The sequence below is a fragment of the Echinops telfairi genome, unplaced genomic scaffold, assembly GCF_000313985.2.
Source record: "Echinops telfairi isolate 266 unplaced genomic scaffold, ASM31398v2 ScPeMD7_1;HRSCAF=3_0, whole genome shotgun sequence".
Taxonomy (NCBI): domain Eukaryota; kingdom Metazoa; phylum Chordata; class Mammalia; order Afrosoricida; family Tenrecidae; genus Echinops; species Echinops telfairi.
The window spans coordinates 36722009-36740820 of NW_022103896.1; the positions used below are offsets into that span (position 1 = coordinate 36722009).

The following is an 18812-nucleotide window of genomic DNA, read 5'->3' on the forward strand; positions in this document are numbered from 1 at the left end:
TGGATTTAGGTGGAGGTGGTGGAGGGTGTGGCCGGGGAGGAAGACCATCACGACGAGCAGGAGGAGCACGGAGAGGAGAGCGCGGAGGCGGAGGGGCAGCACGACGAGCACGACGAAGACGGTATGCAGGTTGTTGAGAAGCGATTCGGGCCCTTTGGCAGCAGCAAAGCTCCACTTGATGGACATGTTCTGCTTACTGTCTGCCAAAGACCCTCAGTAGCATCTTTTTAAATCGTGAGTAGGTAACTGTCTTGTTAAAGTTGCTGTCAAGTTGGTCCTGACTCACAGAGGGCTTTCAGTGGGCCCATTTTCGGAAGTAGATTGGTAGGCTTTTCTTCTAAGGTGCCCCAGCAGATCGAATTTCCATCCTCTTGGTCAGGGCAGCCAAGAGCATTCACTGTTCACATGCACGCGTGTTGGCCACTGAGTCGATTCTGATGAGTAGTAACCCTGTGGGACAGAGAGGAAATGCCCTTAACGTTTCCAAGAACATAAACCTTAGGGGAACAGACTGCTGCAGCTTTCTCCCACAGGGTGACTGGCAGGTTTGAACGCTGCCAGCCTCAATGGTCAACAGTCAAGCACCTAGCTGCTGTGCCACCGAGAAGCGACTCCTTGATGAAATTGAACAAGGCTGTTCAGTATTTGCTAATTCAGTATCAGAGAGCCTTTAGAACATTAAAGTAATGAGAATTACATTCGTATATACTCGTGTAAGCCGAGTTTTTTCAACACATTTTTAATGCAGTTTTGGTGGTAAAATTGGGTGCCTTGGCTGATACTCGGGTTGGCTTATACTCAAGTATATATGATAATCATATATTAAAAGAATTGTATCTTCTTGTTCTTTTTATTTGTTACTTTATTTACCTCCTATTGTAGGTTTTAAAATAAGGTACTTTGTAATTTCATTACAAGACACTTAGAAATGCAAGAAGAGGAAAACAAATAAGTAGTGTATGTTTTGCTTGTCAGCCTTCTCCTGCACTTCCTTTCACCAGACTTGTCTTTAAAATGTAACCTGTGCTGTTTTTATGACCATCTTTCTGTTGAACCCTAGCTTCTCTAGTGTTCATGTTGATGCATTTTGATTTTCTCAACGAAAATTGCAGACAGAAACCATTTACATTTACCTTCTACCATTAATGTTGACTTTTAGCCATTTAATGAGGCAAGTATATATCCAAATTCACTTTCTTCTAAGCCTTCATATCATATCTCTCTATGTGATAAACCTATCGCTTCCAATAAGCATCAATTTGATAGGAACTTAAATTGAGTATTAGCCCCAGTAAATAAGTTTCATTCGTGAAAGCATTTCTTCAGTTATAAATATAGATGTAGTCCAAAAGTTCTTAGAAAGTAAACTTCAAATGTAAAGACCAACAATGCAGTGGAGATTGTCATCTGACCAGCCCAAGTGACCCTTAATGATATGTGGAACCTAATATCTCAAAAGTTGTATAGTCAATATAAATTTTATGTAAGTATTACTTTCACATAACCTCATTTATAAATTAGTGTCTAATTATGTTTTAAAATATAGCAAGTTGTTTTTTAAGGAAAATGTGCAGTTTTGTTTACATGTCCATTGAGAAGGTATGTAAGAAATATCCCCAAACCTAGTGTTAAAATAGACGGTTGGGCCTGTTAGCTAGCTATGTGGCTTAGATGTCTTGGAGACCATCTGAATTGACAGATAATTGAAATACCATTAACTACACATAGAAGCGTGCTTTCGGGACTGAAAAATAAGGAGCTGATACCAAGGGCTCAAGTAGAAAGAAAATATTTGGAAATGATGGCCGCAACATATGTACAAATGTGCTTGATACAATTGATGTATGGATTGTTGTAAGAGCTGTAAGAGCCCCCCAATAAAATGATTTATTTAAAAAAAGAAAGTGGGCTTTAAAATAATTCGTAGAAAAATTCCATTATTTTTTAATTCCAGATTTCCCCTTGTCTTTAAGGCTTATTTATCTATACGTTTTGATAGATGGATACAGCCATGGAATATCAAGGGTAGTTGTTCTTAACGTCCTCTCCCTTATCCATCCCTTGTGGCAACCCCGCATGTGAAACAGACGAGAGTGACGCAAGGGCAGTAGCTGGAACCCTGCCCACCAACCCTTGCGAGGCGCTTTTTGTAGATTCCCATGGCTCCGCCAAACAGATCCTGCATTGATGTGCAGTAGTTCATGAGTGCTCCCAGTCCCCTACTCATTCTCTGGTACTCACGTATTCTTACTGTAGCTAGCAACCTCTGCGTTGTACTTTCCCCTCCCTCCCTTTCCTTGATCAGTGTGCTTTCCGTATTTCCCACCCTTAAGGTGTTCTGGCTTCTCACATGCTTGATCATTAGTGAATCCATTAGGTTGTCTTTCCTCATTCTTAATTTCTTTCTAATTATTTAAATAAATTTTCTAACTCTTCTTTAAATATCTTTTCTAGGGAGTGACATGGAGCTGGACTTGTTAGCTGCAGCTGAAACAGAGAGTGACAGTGAAAGTAACCACAGCAACCAGGATAATGCTAGTGGGCGCCGAAGTGTGGTGACCGCAGCAACTGCTGGCTCTGAAGCAGGTGTGTGGGCTGAACCCAACACGTTTCTTGTTTATGCTGAGACCATATGAAGGGGCTTAGACATTAGTGGAAAAGTAGAATTTAACATTAGTGGATTTCCTCCATTAATTTTTTAAAGCCCCCTCATGTGTATTCAGCATGAATTCATTAAACGACGCTCTGTATTATGTGCACAAGAGTGGTAGGATGTTTTATAACTTCATCCTTTTTTTCCTCTGTAGTTTCCAGGGAAGGTACTATTTCGTGATGTTTTTTTCTGACTTTAAAATAGTCATTTATTTTTTAAATATCAATTTAAGGTCATTTAAAAGCCATTCCATCCCCAGCCCCACCCAAGAGAAAACATTTTAATGTTGGGCTTTGTGGATTATTAAAAATAACCTGACATTCTGCTCAATGTGTTTAGTTCGCTGAGAGAGAATACATGGTTTTGATTGTGGTAGATGAAAGGCTTTTATTTAGGGAGAGGGAAAAAGAGGCTGTTGGCAGTTTGAGCTAGCTAATCTTAATTATAACAAACCTATGGTTTTTTTTCAAATTAATATTTTAAAAATAAAAATTTAGGAGCAAGCAGCGTTCCTGCCTTCTTTTCTGAAGATGATTCTCAATCAAATGACTCGAGTGATTCTGATAGCAGCAGTAGTCAGAGTGATGACATAGAACAGGAGACTTTCATGCTGGACGAGCCATTAGAAAGAACCACGAATAGCTCCCATGCCAACGGTGCTGCCCAAGCCCCCCGTTCCATGCAGTGGGCTGTCCGCAACACCCAGCACCAGCGAGCGGCCAGCACTGCCCCTTCCAGCACCTCCACGCCAGCAGGCAAGTCACACCGCTCTGCACTTCTGGGAGTGCTTCACTTGGTTTTATTTTAATTGTGCATGTTCACCTAGAGAATAAATTAAACCACATTTCATTTATTTCCTCAAAGTCTTACCAAGTTTCAAATACAAAAACTATTTGCATGGCATTGTAGCATGGTTTCTCATTCTTGGTACCATGACCACTTTGGGCTGGGTGGCTCCTTGTTGTGGGGGAGCTGACCTGTGCATTGTAGCAGGATGTCTACCAGCATCGCTGGCCTCTACCTATTAGATGTCAGTAACATCCTTGCCCAGCACTCCAGGTGTGACAACCACAAATGCTTCCAGATTGCCAATGGCTATGGGGAAGAGAGTAGTCATCTTGCCTCCTGTACCTCACCCCCAACCTTCCCAACCTCCCATAGTAGGGTGGTTTAAGAAGAGCTTTTGGTTTAGCTTCTACACATTAGCTGTTGGTGGCTTAGCCTTCTGTAAGTCTACTGTGCTAGAGAAACACAGCAACTGACATCATCTCATTGTGGCTCTTTTTCCTTTTAGCAAGTTCGGCGGGTCTGATCTATATTGATCCTTCCAACCTGCGACGGAGTGGCACCATAAGCACAAGTGCTGCAGCCGCAGCAGCTGCTTTGGAAGCTAGCAATGCCAGCAGCTACTTAACATCTGCAAGCAGTTTAGCCAGGGCTTACAGCATTGTTATCAGACAAATCTCCGACCTGATGGGCCTTATTCCTAAGTATAATCACTTAGTGTACTCTCAGATCCCCGCTGCAGTGAAACTGACATACCAAGATGCAGTAAACTTACAGGTATGAAACCACTTGCAAGTTAATTCATTCAAATATGTATCTGTTGGATAGTTATTAAGAGAATTCCAGCATAACGGGAATTCATCTTACAAATGTTTTAATGCTGATATATAATACTACTCTTATTATAATTAACTATGTGGTAGTTTTAACTATTTTAGTTTGGTCTTCATAGAACTATGTAGAAGAAAAGCTTATTCCCACTTGGAACTGGATGGTCAGTATTATGGATTCTACTGAAGCTCAATTACGTTATGGTTCTGCATTAGCCTCTGCTGGTGATCCAGGACACCCCAACCATCCTCTTCACGCTTCTCAAAACTCAGCGCGAAGAGAGAGGATGACTGCGCGGGAGGAGGCTAGTTTAAGAACGCTTGAAGGCAGACGGTAAGGGGTATTTCCTCCGTATGCACTTCATATTCAGACAGAGCCCTTACATGTAGGTCAGGTTCTTTAAAAAAAAGTTTTATTAGCACTTCTACCACATGTCACATAATTCAGTAATTCAATCATATTAAGAAGAATTGCACAGTTATCACCACATCAATTCTAGAACCAGGTCTGCTCCTTTTAGATTGTTGTATATGCCCCCCTTAGCCTAGTGTGAAGGAAGAAGTAAGTGCCCTGTTGCAAGGTTTTAAAAGTTCCTTTAAATTGCCAGGCAGCTGGGGTTTAAGACTTACTGTGTATACTATATATTTTACCCATTTAAAAGTGTACAATTCAGTTGCTTTTGAATTGTTTTTGAGCCAGCCTACTGGCTCAAAAAACATTCTGAAGTATGTTGTTGTGGTTTGTTTTCCTGGTGAGAACGATGTTTAACATTTTGCCAAAGAGCTTTGTTGGCCATTTGTCTACGCAGAATCTTTGCCTGTTTTGAAATTGAGTTACTTTTTTTTAACATTGATATGTGTGAGGGCTTTATATATTTTGGATATCGGTCCCTTTTCAGATACACGGTTTGCAAACATTTTCTCTCATTCTGTGGGTTATCTTTTTGCATTTTTTAAAATGCTGAAGAGAAAATAAAATAAAATGCTCTCCTTTGAGGTACATGACAATTTATTGATTTTTATTTTTTCCGTTGCTTGTGCTCTTGGTTCCCAAGGTCTGGGCTCTTTATTAGCATCACCTGGGAACTTAAAACCAGTGCAGGTTCATGGGCCTTTCCATAGCATACCCCAGACCTCTTGAAATTACGGGTATGAGGGTAGTTGATCTTATCAACACTGATGCTTTAGAACCATTTTTTTTAGGAAAACTACCCCCCTACCCCCGCCTTCTAACAGTGGAATTTCCTTTCCATGTAAAAGTACAGGATGACGGTAAATCATACACAGCAGTTGTGCTTCTAAAGCTGAGTCAGCAGAGCTTTTTAAATGAATGATCTCAGTTTCTAGTTTTACATATGCATGATAATTTTGTCTTTACATTCTCTTTACCTTTTTCTTTAATAGACGTGCCACTTTGCTCAGTGCTCGTCAAGGAATGATGTCTGCCAGAGGGGACTTCCTAAATTATGCTCTCTCTCTAATGCGGTCTCACAATGACGAGCATTCTGATGTGCTTCCAGTTCTGGATGTTTGCTCATTGAAGCATGTTGCCTATGTTTTCCAAGCCCTTATATATTGGATTAAAGCAATGAATCAGCAGACAACACTGGACACACCGCAACTGGAACGCAAAAGGTATCCTGCCACACTTGCCATGCAGCTGGTTCATGAGGTACTTTTGTGGTAGTCCTCAGTAGTACGCTGCCAGATTCTGGAGTCGGAGAATGGCATTGCGAGAGGGAAATAAATAGTACAGCATCATCGCACTGCAGTGAGCAGCCTTGAAGGAAGCTACCCGACTGTGCTGGCGGGCTGCTAGTTCGTTAAAATGGAAACCAAGAGTCCAGAAGGTCATGATTGAGATACTGTGGCCTGGTGGCTTATCATGATTTTTATTTGGAGTTTGTGCACACAGTTGATTGGTAGATTGTGCACTGGTGGTTTTTTGGTGTGATTGGCTTTTTGCTGCTGTTTAGCTCATTTTACAATCTGTACAATTGGTTGGTCCGTCTACCATTTCCCGAACAGTGTGTGACATGGGGTAGATTCTGAAGGGAACTCAGTGTTAGCTCGCAGGTCAGGTCCACCCCATTCTCAACAACCCCCCCCCCCCCCCCCGCCCCATCTTTGCGTCTTTTCACAGTGTACAGAAAGCTCAACATGTAATGACTCACTTGTTCTTTTGCAGGACGCGAGAACTCTTGGAACTGGGCATTGATAATGAAGATTCAGAGCATGAAAATGATGATGACACCAATCAAAGTTAGTGCACACATATCTGCTAATCTGCCTCAGTTTTGCCCCTTAGGCTTTCCATCTGCATTGTTTTCTGTGTGGGGGGCAACTTCTGCTGTCTTCTCTATGTTCCATTTCTTACTTTTCCTTGTCCAGTTCTTCCTGACACGTCCTTGCATTCTGTGTTTTATAATTTCAGGATGAACTAAAGAATCGTGGTGAACTTCTCAGCAATTGGGATGTTTCTACTTTATCTTGTTTGCCTCTCCTTTGCATTTCTCTTAGCCTTCTGTTTACATTTCACTCTTCAGGGAAACTGAAGGCTACCAATTATGACTCCCAGAAAATCAAAGCTATAACAGTTAAAGTGGGTGGTGGTGGTGGTGGTGAACCCACCAAAAGTTTTAATACTGCCAAATTTGGGGGTCTTCTGTGGTTTATGTTTTTCAGTAATTTCAAGATTTTGAAAGTGGGGCTAAATGGTCCACTTCTGTATTTCATACGAATTATTACTTTTGTTTAGCCCAGGGAAAGACAGCATGGCTTAACTTACTTTTTTGAGGACCCAGACATGCAGCTTGGTATTTTCTCAGCATACTGCTGTAAGCACTGCCTCTAGTTGTACTCTGGTAAGGTGCTGGTGCACTGGCTTCCTATTGGTGTACACGTGTTGCCCAGACTTTGTCCTCAGACCAGTCTGACAGAGGAAGCTGACTAGCATGTAAACAGATAATCAGTCTAAGCTCATGACCACTGCTTCTTTCTGGAGTTATCAATGAGTGAGATCCTGAATTTGCTCAAGATTCTCTATTCTGGTTTGAATTTCTAGAAAAAGAAAGGAGCATGATGTTGGAAACTTCTATTCAATGCAATAAAATGATATAAGTAGACATCAGGAAGTTTTGTAATGAGCAGATTGAAATTCTTGTAACCTTCCCTGCATTTTATTATCTCTTTATTTTTAGGTGCTACTTTGAATGATAAGGATGATGACTCTCTTCCTGCAGAAACTGGCCAGAACCACCCATTTTTCCGGCGCTCAGACTCCATGACGTTCCTTGGGTGTATACCCCCAAATCCCTTTGAAGTGCCTCTGGCTGAAGCCATCCCCTTGGCCGATCAGCCACATCTACTACAGGTGATTAAAACAAACCCCATCTTAAGATTTTTTGTTGTTGATGGTTTCTTTCATTGTAATTAGAATTAGAATATATATATATATTTTTTTTTTTTTTTTTTTTTTCATTCCAGCCAAATGCTAGAAAGGAGGATCTTTTTGGCCGTCCAAGTCAGGGTCTTTACTCCTCATCCGCCAGTAGTGGGAAGTGCCTAATGGAGGTCACAGTGGATAGAAACTGCCTTGAGGTAGGAGAGTACAAATATCTCAGTAATTTATCATTAGTAACTACTTGTGTCCCAGCACCCAGGTTTTTAGAATTGCATTCATCAGATAATTATTTTTCTAAAAAGCATCAGCTACTTAAAGTACGGTGTAATTTTCATATATAATGTTGGCTTCAAAGATTTTTGACTTTTAATTAATTTGAATATAATAAATATGAATACATAAGGTAGAATTACAATTTTTACCTAACATTAGTAGAATAATTGTATTTGCTAGGCCCTATTTCAGTTAATCTTCATAACTATGTTGGGTTGGAAGCATTGTTTGGTTTCACAAGTAACACATTAAAGTGCAGAGAGATTAAGTAAATTAATGCTACATGAATAAAGTTGCAAATCTAGTTTTCATATTTGAAGGCCTATTTTTCAGTGAAAAATAGTAATACATTTCAAAGTGTGCCTTGAACAAATTGACTGGAATTATATTATTACCTACATGGACACAGTAAAATGCCTGAGAGACCTGAGTCATCACAGGCACAATAAATACTCTTTTAAAAGTTATCTGAGGCAGCTGTGTTCAGTGTATCGATGCTGGGAGTCACCCAGGGTGGTCAGGTAGACAATTAACTGCTTTCATGGGATTTCCCTGGCTTATTACACACTTGGGAAGCAACTCTAGCTCGCTTTGTTTTTGATGTTTACCTTTTAAACATAAAAACTCATAGGTTCTTCCAACAAAAATGTCTTATGCTGCCAATCTGAAAAATGTAATGAACATGCAAAATCGACAAAAGAAAGAAGGAGAAGACCCGAATGTGCTGCCAGAAGAAGCTGAGAGTTCCAAGCCAGGGCCGTCTGCTCACGATCTGGCTGCACAATTGAAAAGCAGCTTGCTAGCCGAAATCGGGCTGACTGAGAGTGAAGGGCCACCTCTTACGTCTTTCAGGTACCTAGCTACTAAGTTAAGGTGACCAGACGTCCCGCTTTTTAACAATTTTTCCCCGCGTCCCGCGGCATTTTTAAAAAGTCCCAATTTTTTGAAAGAATGCACGACAAGTCAAGGTATACGGTTTTCGGCTGCCATGTGGCTATTTCGCCAGGATATGAGTTTTATCAATGGTGTCCCACTTTTCCAATGTTAAAATCTGGCCACCTTATGCTAAGTGGAAGTCTTTTGTTGTATAACTTTCTGGCTTTCAGAGTTCTTTTAGAAGTTCTAGGAGTTTTTTATTCGTTATTTTACTCATTAACAATGAAGTGCTTTAATGAATTCTGTGTTTTCCTAATTGTAAAATCAGATACTTAAGTATTAACTTGGAGACTTTGGTCTTTGTTACTGTTTCGTCCTTGATGGGTATTCTTTTCTGCTCATTTTATTGGGAATGGTCAGAAATGTAGAATTTCTGTGGTACTGAATTAAATATATAGCCGCATCAAAATGCCAATTACAGACATTCCCAGCAGCTTAGTTATAGGGAACCTGTCCATAACTAGAAAAAGTAAATGTTTCTGGATTTGTGACTCTAGCTGACCTGGGCTCCTTTACTAGGTTCCGAGTTGCAAGAACTAGGTTGCATGATTTCACAATGAAAACTTGCTAGTACATAACTGTGCTTAGTAACGCCAATGATTTATTGAACATTTGCTGTATGCACTGCTGTTGGTTATTTGGTTATTGAGTACCAGACACTTTTTTGAGTAAGTGGAATTAATAGACTAGTTAAACAAAATACTATGTGAAAGGCTTCCCAAAGTTCGTGGAAAAATGAAATGGTAAGGTAATGGTGTTTTCCCACCTGGTTTTGGAAGCCTCCTTGCATTACAGTAACAACCATGAAAGACAAGGGAGAATTGTGTGTGAGGGTCGTCCAAGATTCCTTTCAAGGGACATTGTGACTTGAAAGATGGGTATGAGCAGACAGATAGGAGGAGAGAAGACGCAGATTCTAAGATGAGATACCAAGGTGTCACATGAGAAGAGTAGAAACAGAATGGAAATGGGAATGAATAGGGAATCAACAAAAGGAAGACAACACTGGGACTTGCTCACTCTTGAGCAACAGGAGAGAAAAGTTGAAATCTGACTTCAAATCTGGTACTGGGGAACTACCGAAAGAAGGCGATAGTCCCCTTCGATTTCAGCCACACGGAGTGGAGTTTGAGTTGTTCTTCAAAGCGGAAGTGCTAGTTTGAATCCTTTTTTAAGTTCCGACTAGAGGAGGAGTGGCACCATCTGGATAGAGATGGACATTGGGTTTCAAGGGGGGGGGGCGTAAAATGCAAGCTAGCGATCGGCAGCAGCTTGGAATACATCTGTCGCGTGAAGAATAGAAGGAATACTGGAGTAAAAATGAGGAGTTTGCGATTCCTGTGAAAAGTGAGGAACTGTGTATGTATGGGAAAGCTCTCCATCAGACAGGCCATTGTTTGAAGTACTTACACCTCAAAATATGGAAGAAAGACCAAGTAAATTGTTATTGGCCACAGTGAAAACATACTTAGAATTGACCGAGTTATTGTTTCCTTCCCCTAAACTTCACACAGGCCACAGTGTAGCTTCATGGGAATGGTCATTTCCCATGACATGCTGCTAGGACGTTGGCGCCTTTCTTTAGAACTTTTCGGCCGAGTGTTCATGGAAGATGTTGGAGCAGAACCTGGATCAGTGAGTATTTCGAGCACTTTAGATTCTATTTTGCCTAGGAATATAATTAGAAAATAATTCTGCCACTTTGCTGCTTTTTCCCCCTTTCTTTCTAGATTCTAACCGAATTGGGTGGCTTTGAGGTAAAAGAATCAAAATTCCGTAGAGAAATGGAAAAATTGAGAAACCAGCAGTCAAGAGATTTATCACTAGAGGTAAAGGTATTAGAATTTCTTATACTATAGGTGACATTTACAAATATAACGTTTTAAACATGTAATATATCCATGATCTTGCTTAGGTTTATGTGTAATTAAAATTTAAAGAAATTATAATCACCTATCTGCAAATAGATGTTCTCTCTGGAAGTTGGTCAATGTGTATCTAAGGATGATTTACTTGTTTTCGTTTCTGTTTTATTTATTTTTATTATAAATATCATTATGAACGCCTAGATTTAAACACAAGAAATGTGTTTCATTTCATTCAGGTGGTTCTTAATGACCATCAGATTGTTGCTTTTTTTTTTGGTTTGTTTTATGGGAATTTCTTCATTTTTCCTGACCCCAGCCTTCTTTGGTAGGTTTTTGGTGAATGTCTCACCTTGAACATTTCCTGTGGTCACAGCCATAGGTCCTCTAAGAAGGAGATTGTACTTTGAGATTAGAATCTGGATTTGGGAATTGCACATGGCTACTACTGTTCACTCGTTTTTTAGGAGTTTTTAATGAACAGAGCTTGGAAATATCCCTGCTTTTAAATAATATATAAACAATTTAGTTCAGAAGTATCAGGGTAAGCTTCCCCTGAGTTTAAACTCAAGATTAGGGTTATAAGATTAAGTGTTTATCTTCTTTCTTCTGCATGGAGTATCTCACTTTCTGGCCACATAGATAAAATTAATCATTTGCTTTTATGCCACAGTATACACACACCAGTCACAGAATTACAGCATCAACACTACCGCCCATGAAATGATTATTAAAAGTAGTTTAAAGTTTATTTGCACTATTTAAAAGTCAGCAGAGCGTACCTAGTTAGAGATGTACAATCAAATTACTGCTTTAAAGCTACTTGATATAATCCCTCTGTGTGTGAGTACATTGGGCTATAGCTAGAGCCTTTCGTTTCATTGATTTCAGTTTGGGGGCATCGTTTTCTCTTTTGGTTGTGTTTCATAATTGATGTACGATATTTACAGATTTGCAAAGTCCACCTAGAATGTGAGAGCAGGCTCTCTTTAAATCATGTCCTTCCTTCCTTTGCCACCAGCATTATATTGCCTGTTGTTTTTCTCAGTCAGTAGTAGTACATCCCAGAGATACTGCACGGCTGTCTGTCGAGGCGTCCCTGTGCTGTTTACAGCGGCCTGGTACTGCAGCTTGTGCTCACAGAGCCCGGTATTGTTTTGTTTTTAGTTTTTTTCAGCCAGTCCTTTGTTGATAGACGAGGAGTTTGTCTCTAGTCCTCTGCTATTCCAAAAAGTGGTGTAATGAATGCTCACATATCTCTGCAATAGATCTCTTTTCTTCTGTGACCTGTTAATGATATTGTTTGTCCATTTTTCCTCTTAAGGTTTTCATTTTGTCTTAATTTTTCAGAAGCTCTTTACATATATATTCAGGTAGCATACTGACATATTTATGAGTATGTAATTTTATTTGTGACAGAGGATACAAATATTTTCCTCAGTTTTTTTTGGGGGGGGGGGTGTCTCTACTTGCAGTATTTTGTCACCAAGGACTTTATTCATGTTTTTACTTCTTATATTTGCTTTGTTTTTACTTAAAAATATATATTCATGTGGAATTTTTTTCTGGTATACTTTTGAAAGAGAGTTTTGGTTAGAATTTTGTCAGATCCCATTGCTTTAAACACAAAACATCTTACGTACTTGTGAATGTTACACGTTTGGAATGAATTAGTTTGTGAACCCAAATTACTTTTTGCTATTTTAGTTTAAATGGTCACGAAAAAGTAAAATTAGAGTCTTAATTTATAAAATGCCAGGGTTATTTTCAACATTACATTTAGCTACTCTCTGTATGTTTAATAGGTCGATCGGGATCGAGATCTTCTAATTCAGCAGACGATGAGGCAGCTTAACAATCACTTTGGTCGAAGATGTGCCACTACACCAATGGCTGTACACAGAGTCAAAGTTACATTTAAGGACGAGCCAGGAGAGGGCAGTGGCGTAGCACGGAGTTTTTATACGGCCATTGCTCAGGCGTTTTTGTCAAATGAAAAATTGCCAAATCTAGATTGTATTCAAAATGCCAATAAAGGCACCCATACGAGTAAGTACTCAGTAGACAACATGCACCCTAGAATTTCTCTCCTTGTTTGATCTAAACAAAGACAAAAAATATGATTGTATCATAGTTAGGTGTATTTATAGTGGGGGGACTTTAGTGTGCAATTATAATTTTATTCCAAATAACATAATCTTATGAGTTGACCTACTAGAAATGACAGTTTACTGTTATAATTATTTTTATATTTGTGATTTTACTGTTGTCTCATCCCAGTTAATGCATGCTTGCTGTGTGGGACCCTCTAAGATACTGTGATATGAAGATTCACTAGGCCAATTAGTTTCTCCCCTGTGGCATAGATACTTGAAAATACTGTTAGAGAGCATGTAAAGTAGTGTTGCAAACTGACTGCTGGTCCCCAGTGAGACAATGAGATTGCTATTCTGCATCACTGCTTAATTTAGCGAGATTTTTATTTGCCCGTGCATGCGTGTGTGGCATGTGTGTGTGTATGTGTTAGCGGGCTAGAGTTCATGAGTGCTCATAAGACTTAAAGTTTCTATCCTAGTGCCAGCTCCTTGCTGCATTGAGGACCAGCACTGTCCTGGAGTCATGAGTTTACTCTTTGTATTTCATATTTTGACGATTTTGTTCGATACTCTGGAACTTATCGTAATTGAAACAAAGCAACTTTAGACGTTCTTTTATAGTAGTCATTTATAGTACATTATAAGGCTGTAAAGTGCAGATTTCAAGTATGCTGGCAGTAGGATTAACAGATTTGAACTTCCACTTCAATTTTAAGATGATGAAAGTTGCTTTTGCGTTAATTCTGACTCGTGGTGGGCTCTATCTGATGAGTTAGATCACCGGGTCTTTCTTCCCGTGAAGCCACTGCTGGCTTTGAGCCTCTGACCTTTTGGTTAACAGCCACGTACTAAACCACTGCGTCACGCAGACTCCTTTCATAAAGACTTTAAAAAAGGAGATTATTCATATCAAGTAGGGCAGCAGATTGTTAGCGTGCAGGTAGATGGATAACTGGTGAGAGTTTATGGAGAACACTGGCTTTACTCGGGCCACAGCTGCATCGGTATCTCAAGGAATCTATGACTACCACCTTAAAGGTAAAGGGTGGTTGAGTTGCAGCTCTTGGAAGGACTGGGAGCGGCAAAATGCGGGAGTGCCCTCACCTTTCATCATTACCTCACCACTTGACTTCCAATAAGCCTGCAATAAAAAGAAAAGGGAAGCGTGAATGAGGAAACCTGGGAAGTCAAAATCTTCACACAGATTTTTTCCTATAAATGCTCAAGAAAACTATACTCTTGTCTTGTGCCTAGGAATTTAATAATAATAATAATAATACTAGCAAGCGTTCTGGGTAGCTATAATTTTGTAATGCCCGAAAGGGAGAATGGACGCAACATTCAAATTTTATTGTAATGACACAAAAGCCTCTGCATTATTGATGGCAAAGTAAACTCCCGGCTGCTACATACTATTTCGCAAATTTGATACCAGAAGGAAAAAATCAGCACATCCTCATTCACTGCCGTGGAGTGGATGCTGACTCAGTGACCCCTTGTGGGATTCTGAGACTAACTGCTTCCGAAGTAGACGCAAGTCTGTCTTCTGTAGAGCTGCTGGTGGTTTCTGTCAACCATGTGGATCGCAGCCCAAAGAATAACCACTACACCACCAGGGGCCCTCCTGATTGAGCAGAACACCTGGAGGTCCCCGGTACCTTCTGTACAATCGGCCCTAAGTGTCCAGTGCTTGTGGTAAGAGAGAAAGGTCACCCATCCTGATGGTGCCCATCCTAAGGGCCGGCCCTTCTCTCCCACATTTCCTCACCTGACCGTGAGACTGAGTGACTTCATCTGAATGATGGGTGTTTCTTATTTTCTTGCAGGTTTAATGCAGAGATTAAGGAACCGCGGGGAGAGAGATCGGGAGAGAGAGAGAGAAAGGGAGATGAGGAGGAGTAGTGGTTTGCGAACAGGGTCTCGGAGAGACCGGGATAGGTGAGATAATTTGGCATCTTTTGGGGGATGATTTGAGGGTGTGTAGTAAATTTTTATGTATTCCACTCCAATTCTTGATGGTGTGAAATTAATAACTTTGTTATGTTTTCTTAATAGATCTTAAACATGCAATTGTGTATCAAATTGTGATATTTATGTCTTTGTTTTCTCCTGTTAAAATGGGTTGCATTTAACTTTTGCCTCAATAACATACATTTTGGGAATTTAGGGTGGGGCTTCCTTTTGAGTATTTGAAATTTCTACAAAGTCTCGCTGATCTTTATTCCCAACCATCATTTGTTCGGGCACTCAGCCAGCTACCTGGCCATCACAACTGGAGTAATCGATACATGTTCAGATCTTCTTTCCTCGCTACTGTTTGTGTTGATAGTTCCCCTTTGGAAAATGAAGTCATACTCCATTTCTTCTTTCAGAGACTTTAGAAGACAGCTCTCCATTGACACTCGGCCCTTCCGACCAGCCTCTGAAGGGAATCCTAGTGATGACCCTGACCCTCTGCCTGCACATCGGCAGGCACTGGGGGAGAGGCTTTATCCCCGGGTCCAAGCCATGCAGCCGGTAAGTCCCGTGCACTGAGCTGGCTCTTAGTGGGCTGTGCAGATTTAAGGCAATACTCAAAAGTGTCTGCTGCTGGCAAAGCTGTGTCAGTGGAGATAGTGGTTAGCCCTTCAGTAGGAAGGGCTTCATTCACAGCAGTGGCACAAGACCAGCCAGGGGCAGGTTGGTCTCCCCACCCCCAGGTGGGATCCAGTCCCTCTTCTATGTGGGACACTCTTAATGGGCCAAGATTGCTTATACATTGTGTTTATAATTTATGCAAATTATCGTCACTTGTTGAAGCAGATCTCATCAGGTACCAAGCGGTAGCTGCTGGCACACATTGCAAACATTGTACTTTAACTGCTGCAAAGTATTGGCAAGAGGTTTTCGTTTTCATTGTCAAGGGTTTCGTTCATGTAATATAAATAAGTAGTAGTTTGCTTGTTTGTCTATGCATAACTGCATATACATGTGTTCTAGCAAAAGGGGTGCATAATTTTTTAAAAACAAATTTTTTCTTTAAGTAAATCTGTGGCAAATACAGTTGTTTTTCTCTCTCTCTCCCTCTCCTTCTTCCCATGCTTCTGGAACTTTGATGAGGGGAACATGTGGAAACTGAGTATTTTGTGCCTTTGCTCATGGGAATTAAACACCTTAGACGAAGCTTGCCACCCAAACATATTAATTATACCAGTCCCTACGTTCTTTGTGTGTTTGTTGTAGATTTCAACCAGTGGTGTCCAATTAGGAGCTGATAACATTTGTTTATTACTTACAGGCCTTTGCAAGTAAAATCACTGGCATGCTGTTGGAATTGTCCCCAGCCCAGCTGCTTCTCCTCCTCGCTAGCGAAGATTCTCTGAGAGCCAGAGTGGATGAGGCCATGGAGCTCATCATTGCACACGGGAGGTACTGTAGACAGTTCTGAGGGCCTCAGTGACCTTATTTTCAGTATGTACTTGCTACCCTACTTAGAACTTACCCTGTAGAGTAAGTGCAGTGCGTTAAGGTGGTGGCCTAAAATCCATGAAGTAGAAAGCTGGAGTTCCACTTAGGTTGTGCAAGGTTTTATGAATTTGATATTTAGAACCAACTTGAAAATATATCTCAAATTCTCAACCCCTAATGGCAAAGGAAAGGAAGGACCCTGGTGGTGCAGTGAGCTGGGTGTTGGGCTACAGACCTCACAGTGAGTCGGCAGTTGGTACCTACCAGCAGTTCCGTAGGAGAAAAGTTGCTTCTCGAAGGGGCCACCCTGTAGAAAGACACAAGGCAAGCTGCTTCAGTAAAGATTTGTAGCCTCGAACACCCTATGAAGCAGTTCTGTTCTGTCTATAGGATTGCCCTGCATTGGAATTGACTTAGTAGTGGTGAACTTGTTGTTTGGCATTGTGAGCTGAACATTTTTTAATCTAAACTTTTTTTACTCATCTACCACTACCTTCTGAGCTTAAATCGGTTTAAGCACTGCTAAGACTACCACTTATTTTATCGTATATCAGGTAGCTTTTAGTCTGTTATCTTGAATCACATAGGTAGCATTTAATGTGTGGATTGTTTTATCTTTCTGTACTTTTTACTTCTCACTTCCTGGAACTATATTAGAAACAGTGTCTTCATATGTTCATTATGATACCAAGACTTATATGTACTGGTCAATTTGTTAGTATGTTGCAGCTATGTGGACTCTGACCAGTTTCTTTGTGTTTATTTGTTTGGTTTTAGGGAAAATGGAGCTGATAGTATCTTGGATCTTGGATTGCTAGACTCCTCAGAAAAGGTCCAGGTAAGGGGCATTTTGTATATGTGCCAATAATGAGTATTTAGGATTTAAATTTTAAAAATGAAGTACAAGTGGAATTTATAAGGCAGCTATGTCTTTAAAAGTAAGCATGCTAGTGCCCCTTCGGTAGCTCAGCTGGTAGAGCAGAGGACTGTAGCACATATTAAGGTTTAGTATAAGGTAGCAGATGGATATTGGGCCTCTACTCAAGTACTCCCTCAATGCAAGAACACTTTGCTCTATTAACCTGGCATTGCATGATACTCAACCTTCCTGACATGATCGCTGAAGACGAAGTGGGTGCATAATGGTGGGGAAAGCTGATGGTGCCCAGCTATCAAAAGATAGAGCGTCTGGGGTCATAAAGGCTTAGAGGTAAACAAGTGGCCCTCTAGCTCAGAAGCAGCGGAGCCCACATGAAAGAAGCACACCAGCCTGTGTGATTACGAGGTGTCGATGGGATCAGGTATCCAGCATCTAAGACCCAGAACAAAAATCATATCATTGTGAATGAGGGGTAGTGCGGAGTGGAGACCCAAAGCCCATCTGTAGGCAACTCTTAAAGAAGGGTTACGGGGAGGAGACGAGCCATTCAGGGTATAGTATAGCAATGATGAAACACAACTTTCCTCTAGTTCTTTAATGCTTCCTCCCGTCCCCACTAGCATGGTCCCAATTCTACCTTACAAATCTGGCTACACCAGAGCATGTACACTGGTCCAGATAAGAATTGGAAAGGGAGTCCATGACAGATAAACCCCTCAGGACCAATAACGACAGTAGTGACGCCAGGAGGGTAAGGGTAAGGTAGGCGAGAAAGGGGGAGCCGATCACAATGATCTACATATATCCACTTCCCTGGGGGACGGGCAACAGAAAAGTGCGTGAAGGAGACGTCAGACAGTGTAAGACAGACAAAATAATAATAAATGATAAGTTATCAAGGGTTTGGGAGGAAAAGGGAGTGGGGAGGGAGGGGAAAAATGAGCTGATACCAAGAGCTCAAGTAGAAAGAAAATGTTTTGAGAATGATGATGGCAACAAATTTACAAATGTACTTGACACAATGGATATATGTATGGATTGTGGTAAGAGTTATATGAGCCCCCAATAAAATGATATAAAAAATAAATAAGCAAAATGGTAATGATGTCCAGTACAGAATGAAGCTGACTGCCTCCACCTAAGCACAGGCTGAGCTGCTCTGTGCATTGTGCAGAAGATGAGCAGGCCAGGATGGGAATCCTAAAGCTGGTGCCTCAAGGAGGCAGGCAGGGGCAAAGGAAATGGGACATAACACCTGTAGGAAGACATTTAATACACTGATGTAGTTTGTTCTCTCTCTCAGAACGTTCAGTGTCTGAATATAGACATCCACTATAGTTTCTTTCTTCCACTAATTACGTGGAACAATCCAGGCAAAATTAAAAAAGGCGTTCTCTGACGATTCTGAAAGGTAAACACTAGCGTGCAGATTTGAGAGGGAAGTCAAAACTGGGGAAATGACCAGGAAGGTAATTCTGCTTCCAGTGTCTTCATTTCACCTCAAAGCCAGAGGTGTATACATCAGTCCCCAAACCCCCAACTATCCGGGGTAGTGTATATATTCACGGCAGACCCAAATAGCGCAATAGAGACACTGATTTTAATTGGCATTGAAACCACTGCACACAGACCAGAGCTACAAT

At 40.8% G+C, this 18812-nt stretch overlaps 1 protein-coding gene across 1 annotated transcript in view; it reads left to right on the forward strand.

The window, feature by feature from the left end:
- Positions 1-18812, forward strand: part of UBR5 (ubiquitin protein ligase E3 component n-recognin 5) — a 94925-nt gene that overhangs the window by 64394 nt on the left and 11719 nt on the right. The window contains exons 36-52 of the mRNA XM_045287206.1: positions 10-121; positions 2455-2586; positions 3151-3408; positions 3948-4216; positions 4392-4603; positions 5674-5904; positions 6458-6531; positions 7470-7642; positions 7756-7869; positions 8577-8797; positions 10396-10516; positions 10612-10710; positions 12552-12795; positions 14669-14780; positions 15215-15359; positions 16120-16250; positions 17067-17127. Coding sequence (XP_045143141.1) covers positions 10-121; positions 2455-2586; positions 3151-3408; positions 3948-4216; positions 4392-4603; positions 5674-5904; positions 6458-6531; positions 7470-7642; positions 7756-7869; positions 8577-8797; positions 10396-10516; positions 10612-10710; positions 12552-12795; positions 14669-14780; positions 15215-15359; positions 16120-16250; positions 17067-17127 — 2709 coding nt within the window. The remainder of the gene's footprint in view (positions 1-9; positions 122-2454; positions 2587-3150; positions 3409-3947; positions 4217-4391; positions 4604-5673; positions 5905-6457; positions 6532-7469; positions 7643-7755; positions 7870-8576; positions 8798-10395; positions 10517-10611; positions 10711-12551; positions 12796-14668; positions 14781-15214; positions 15360-16119; positions 16251-17066; positions 17128-18812) is intronic.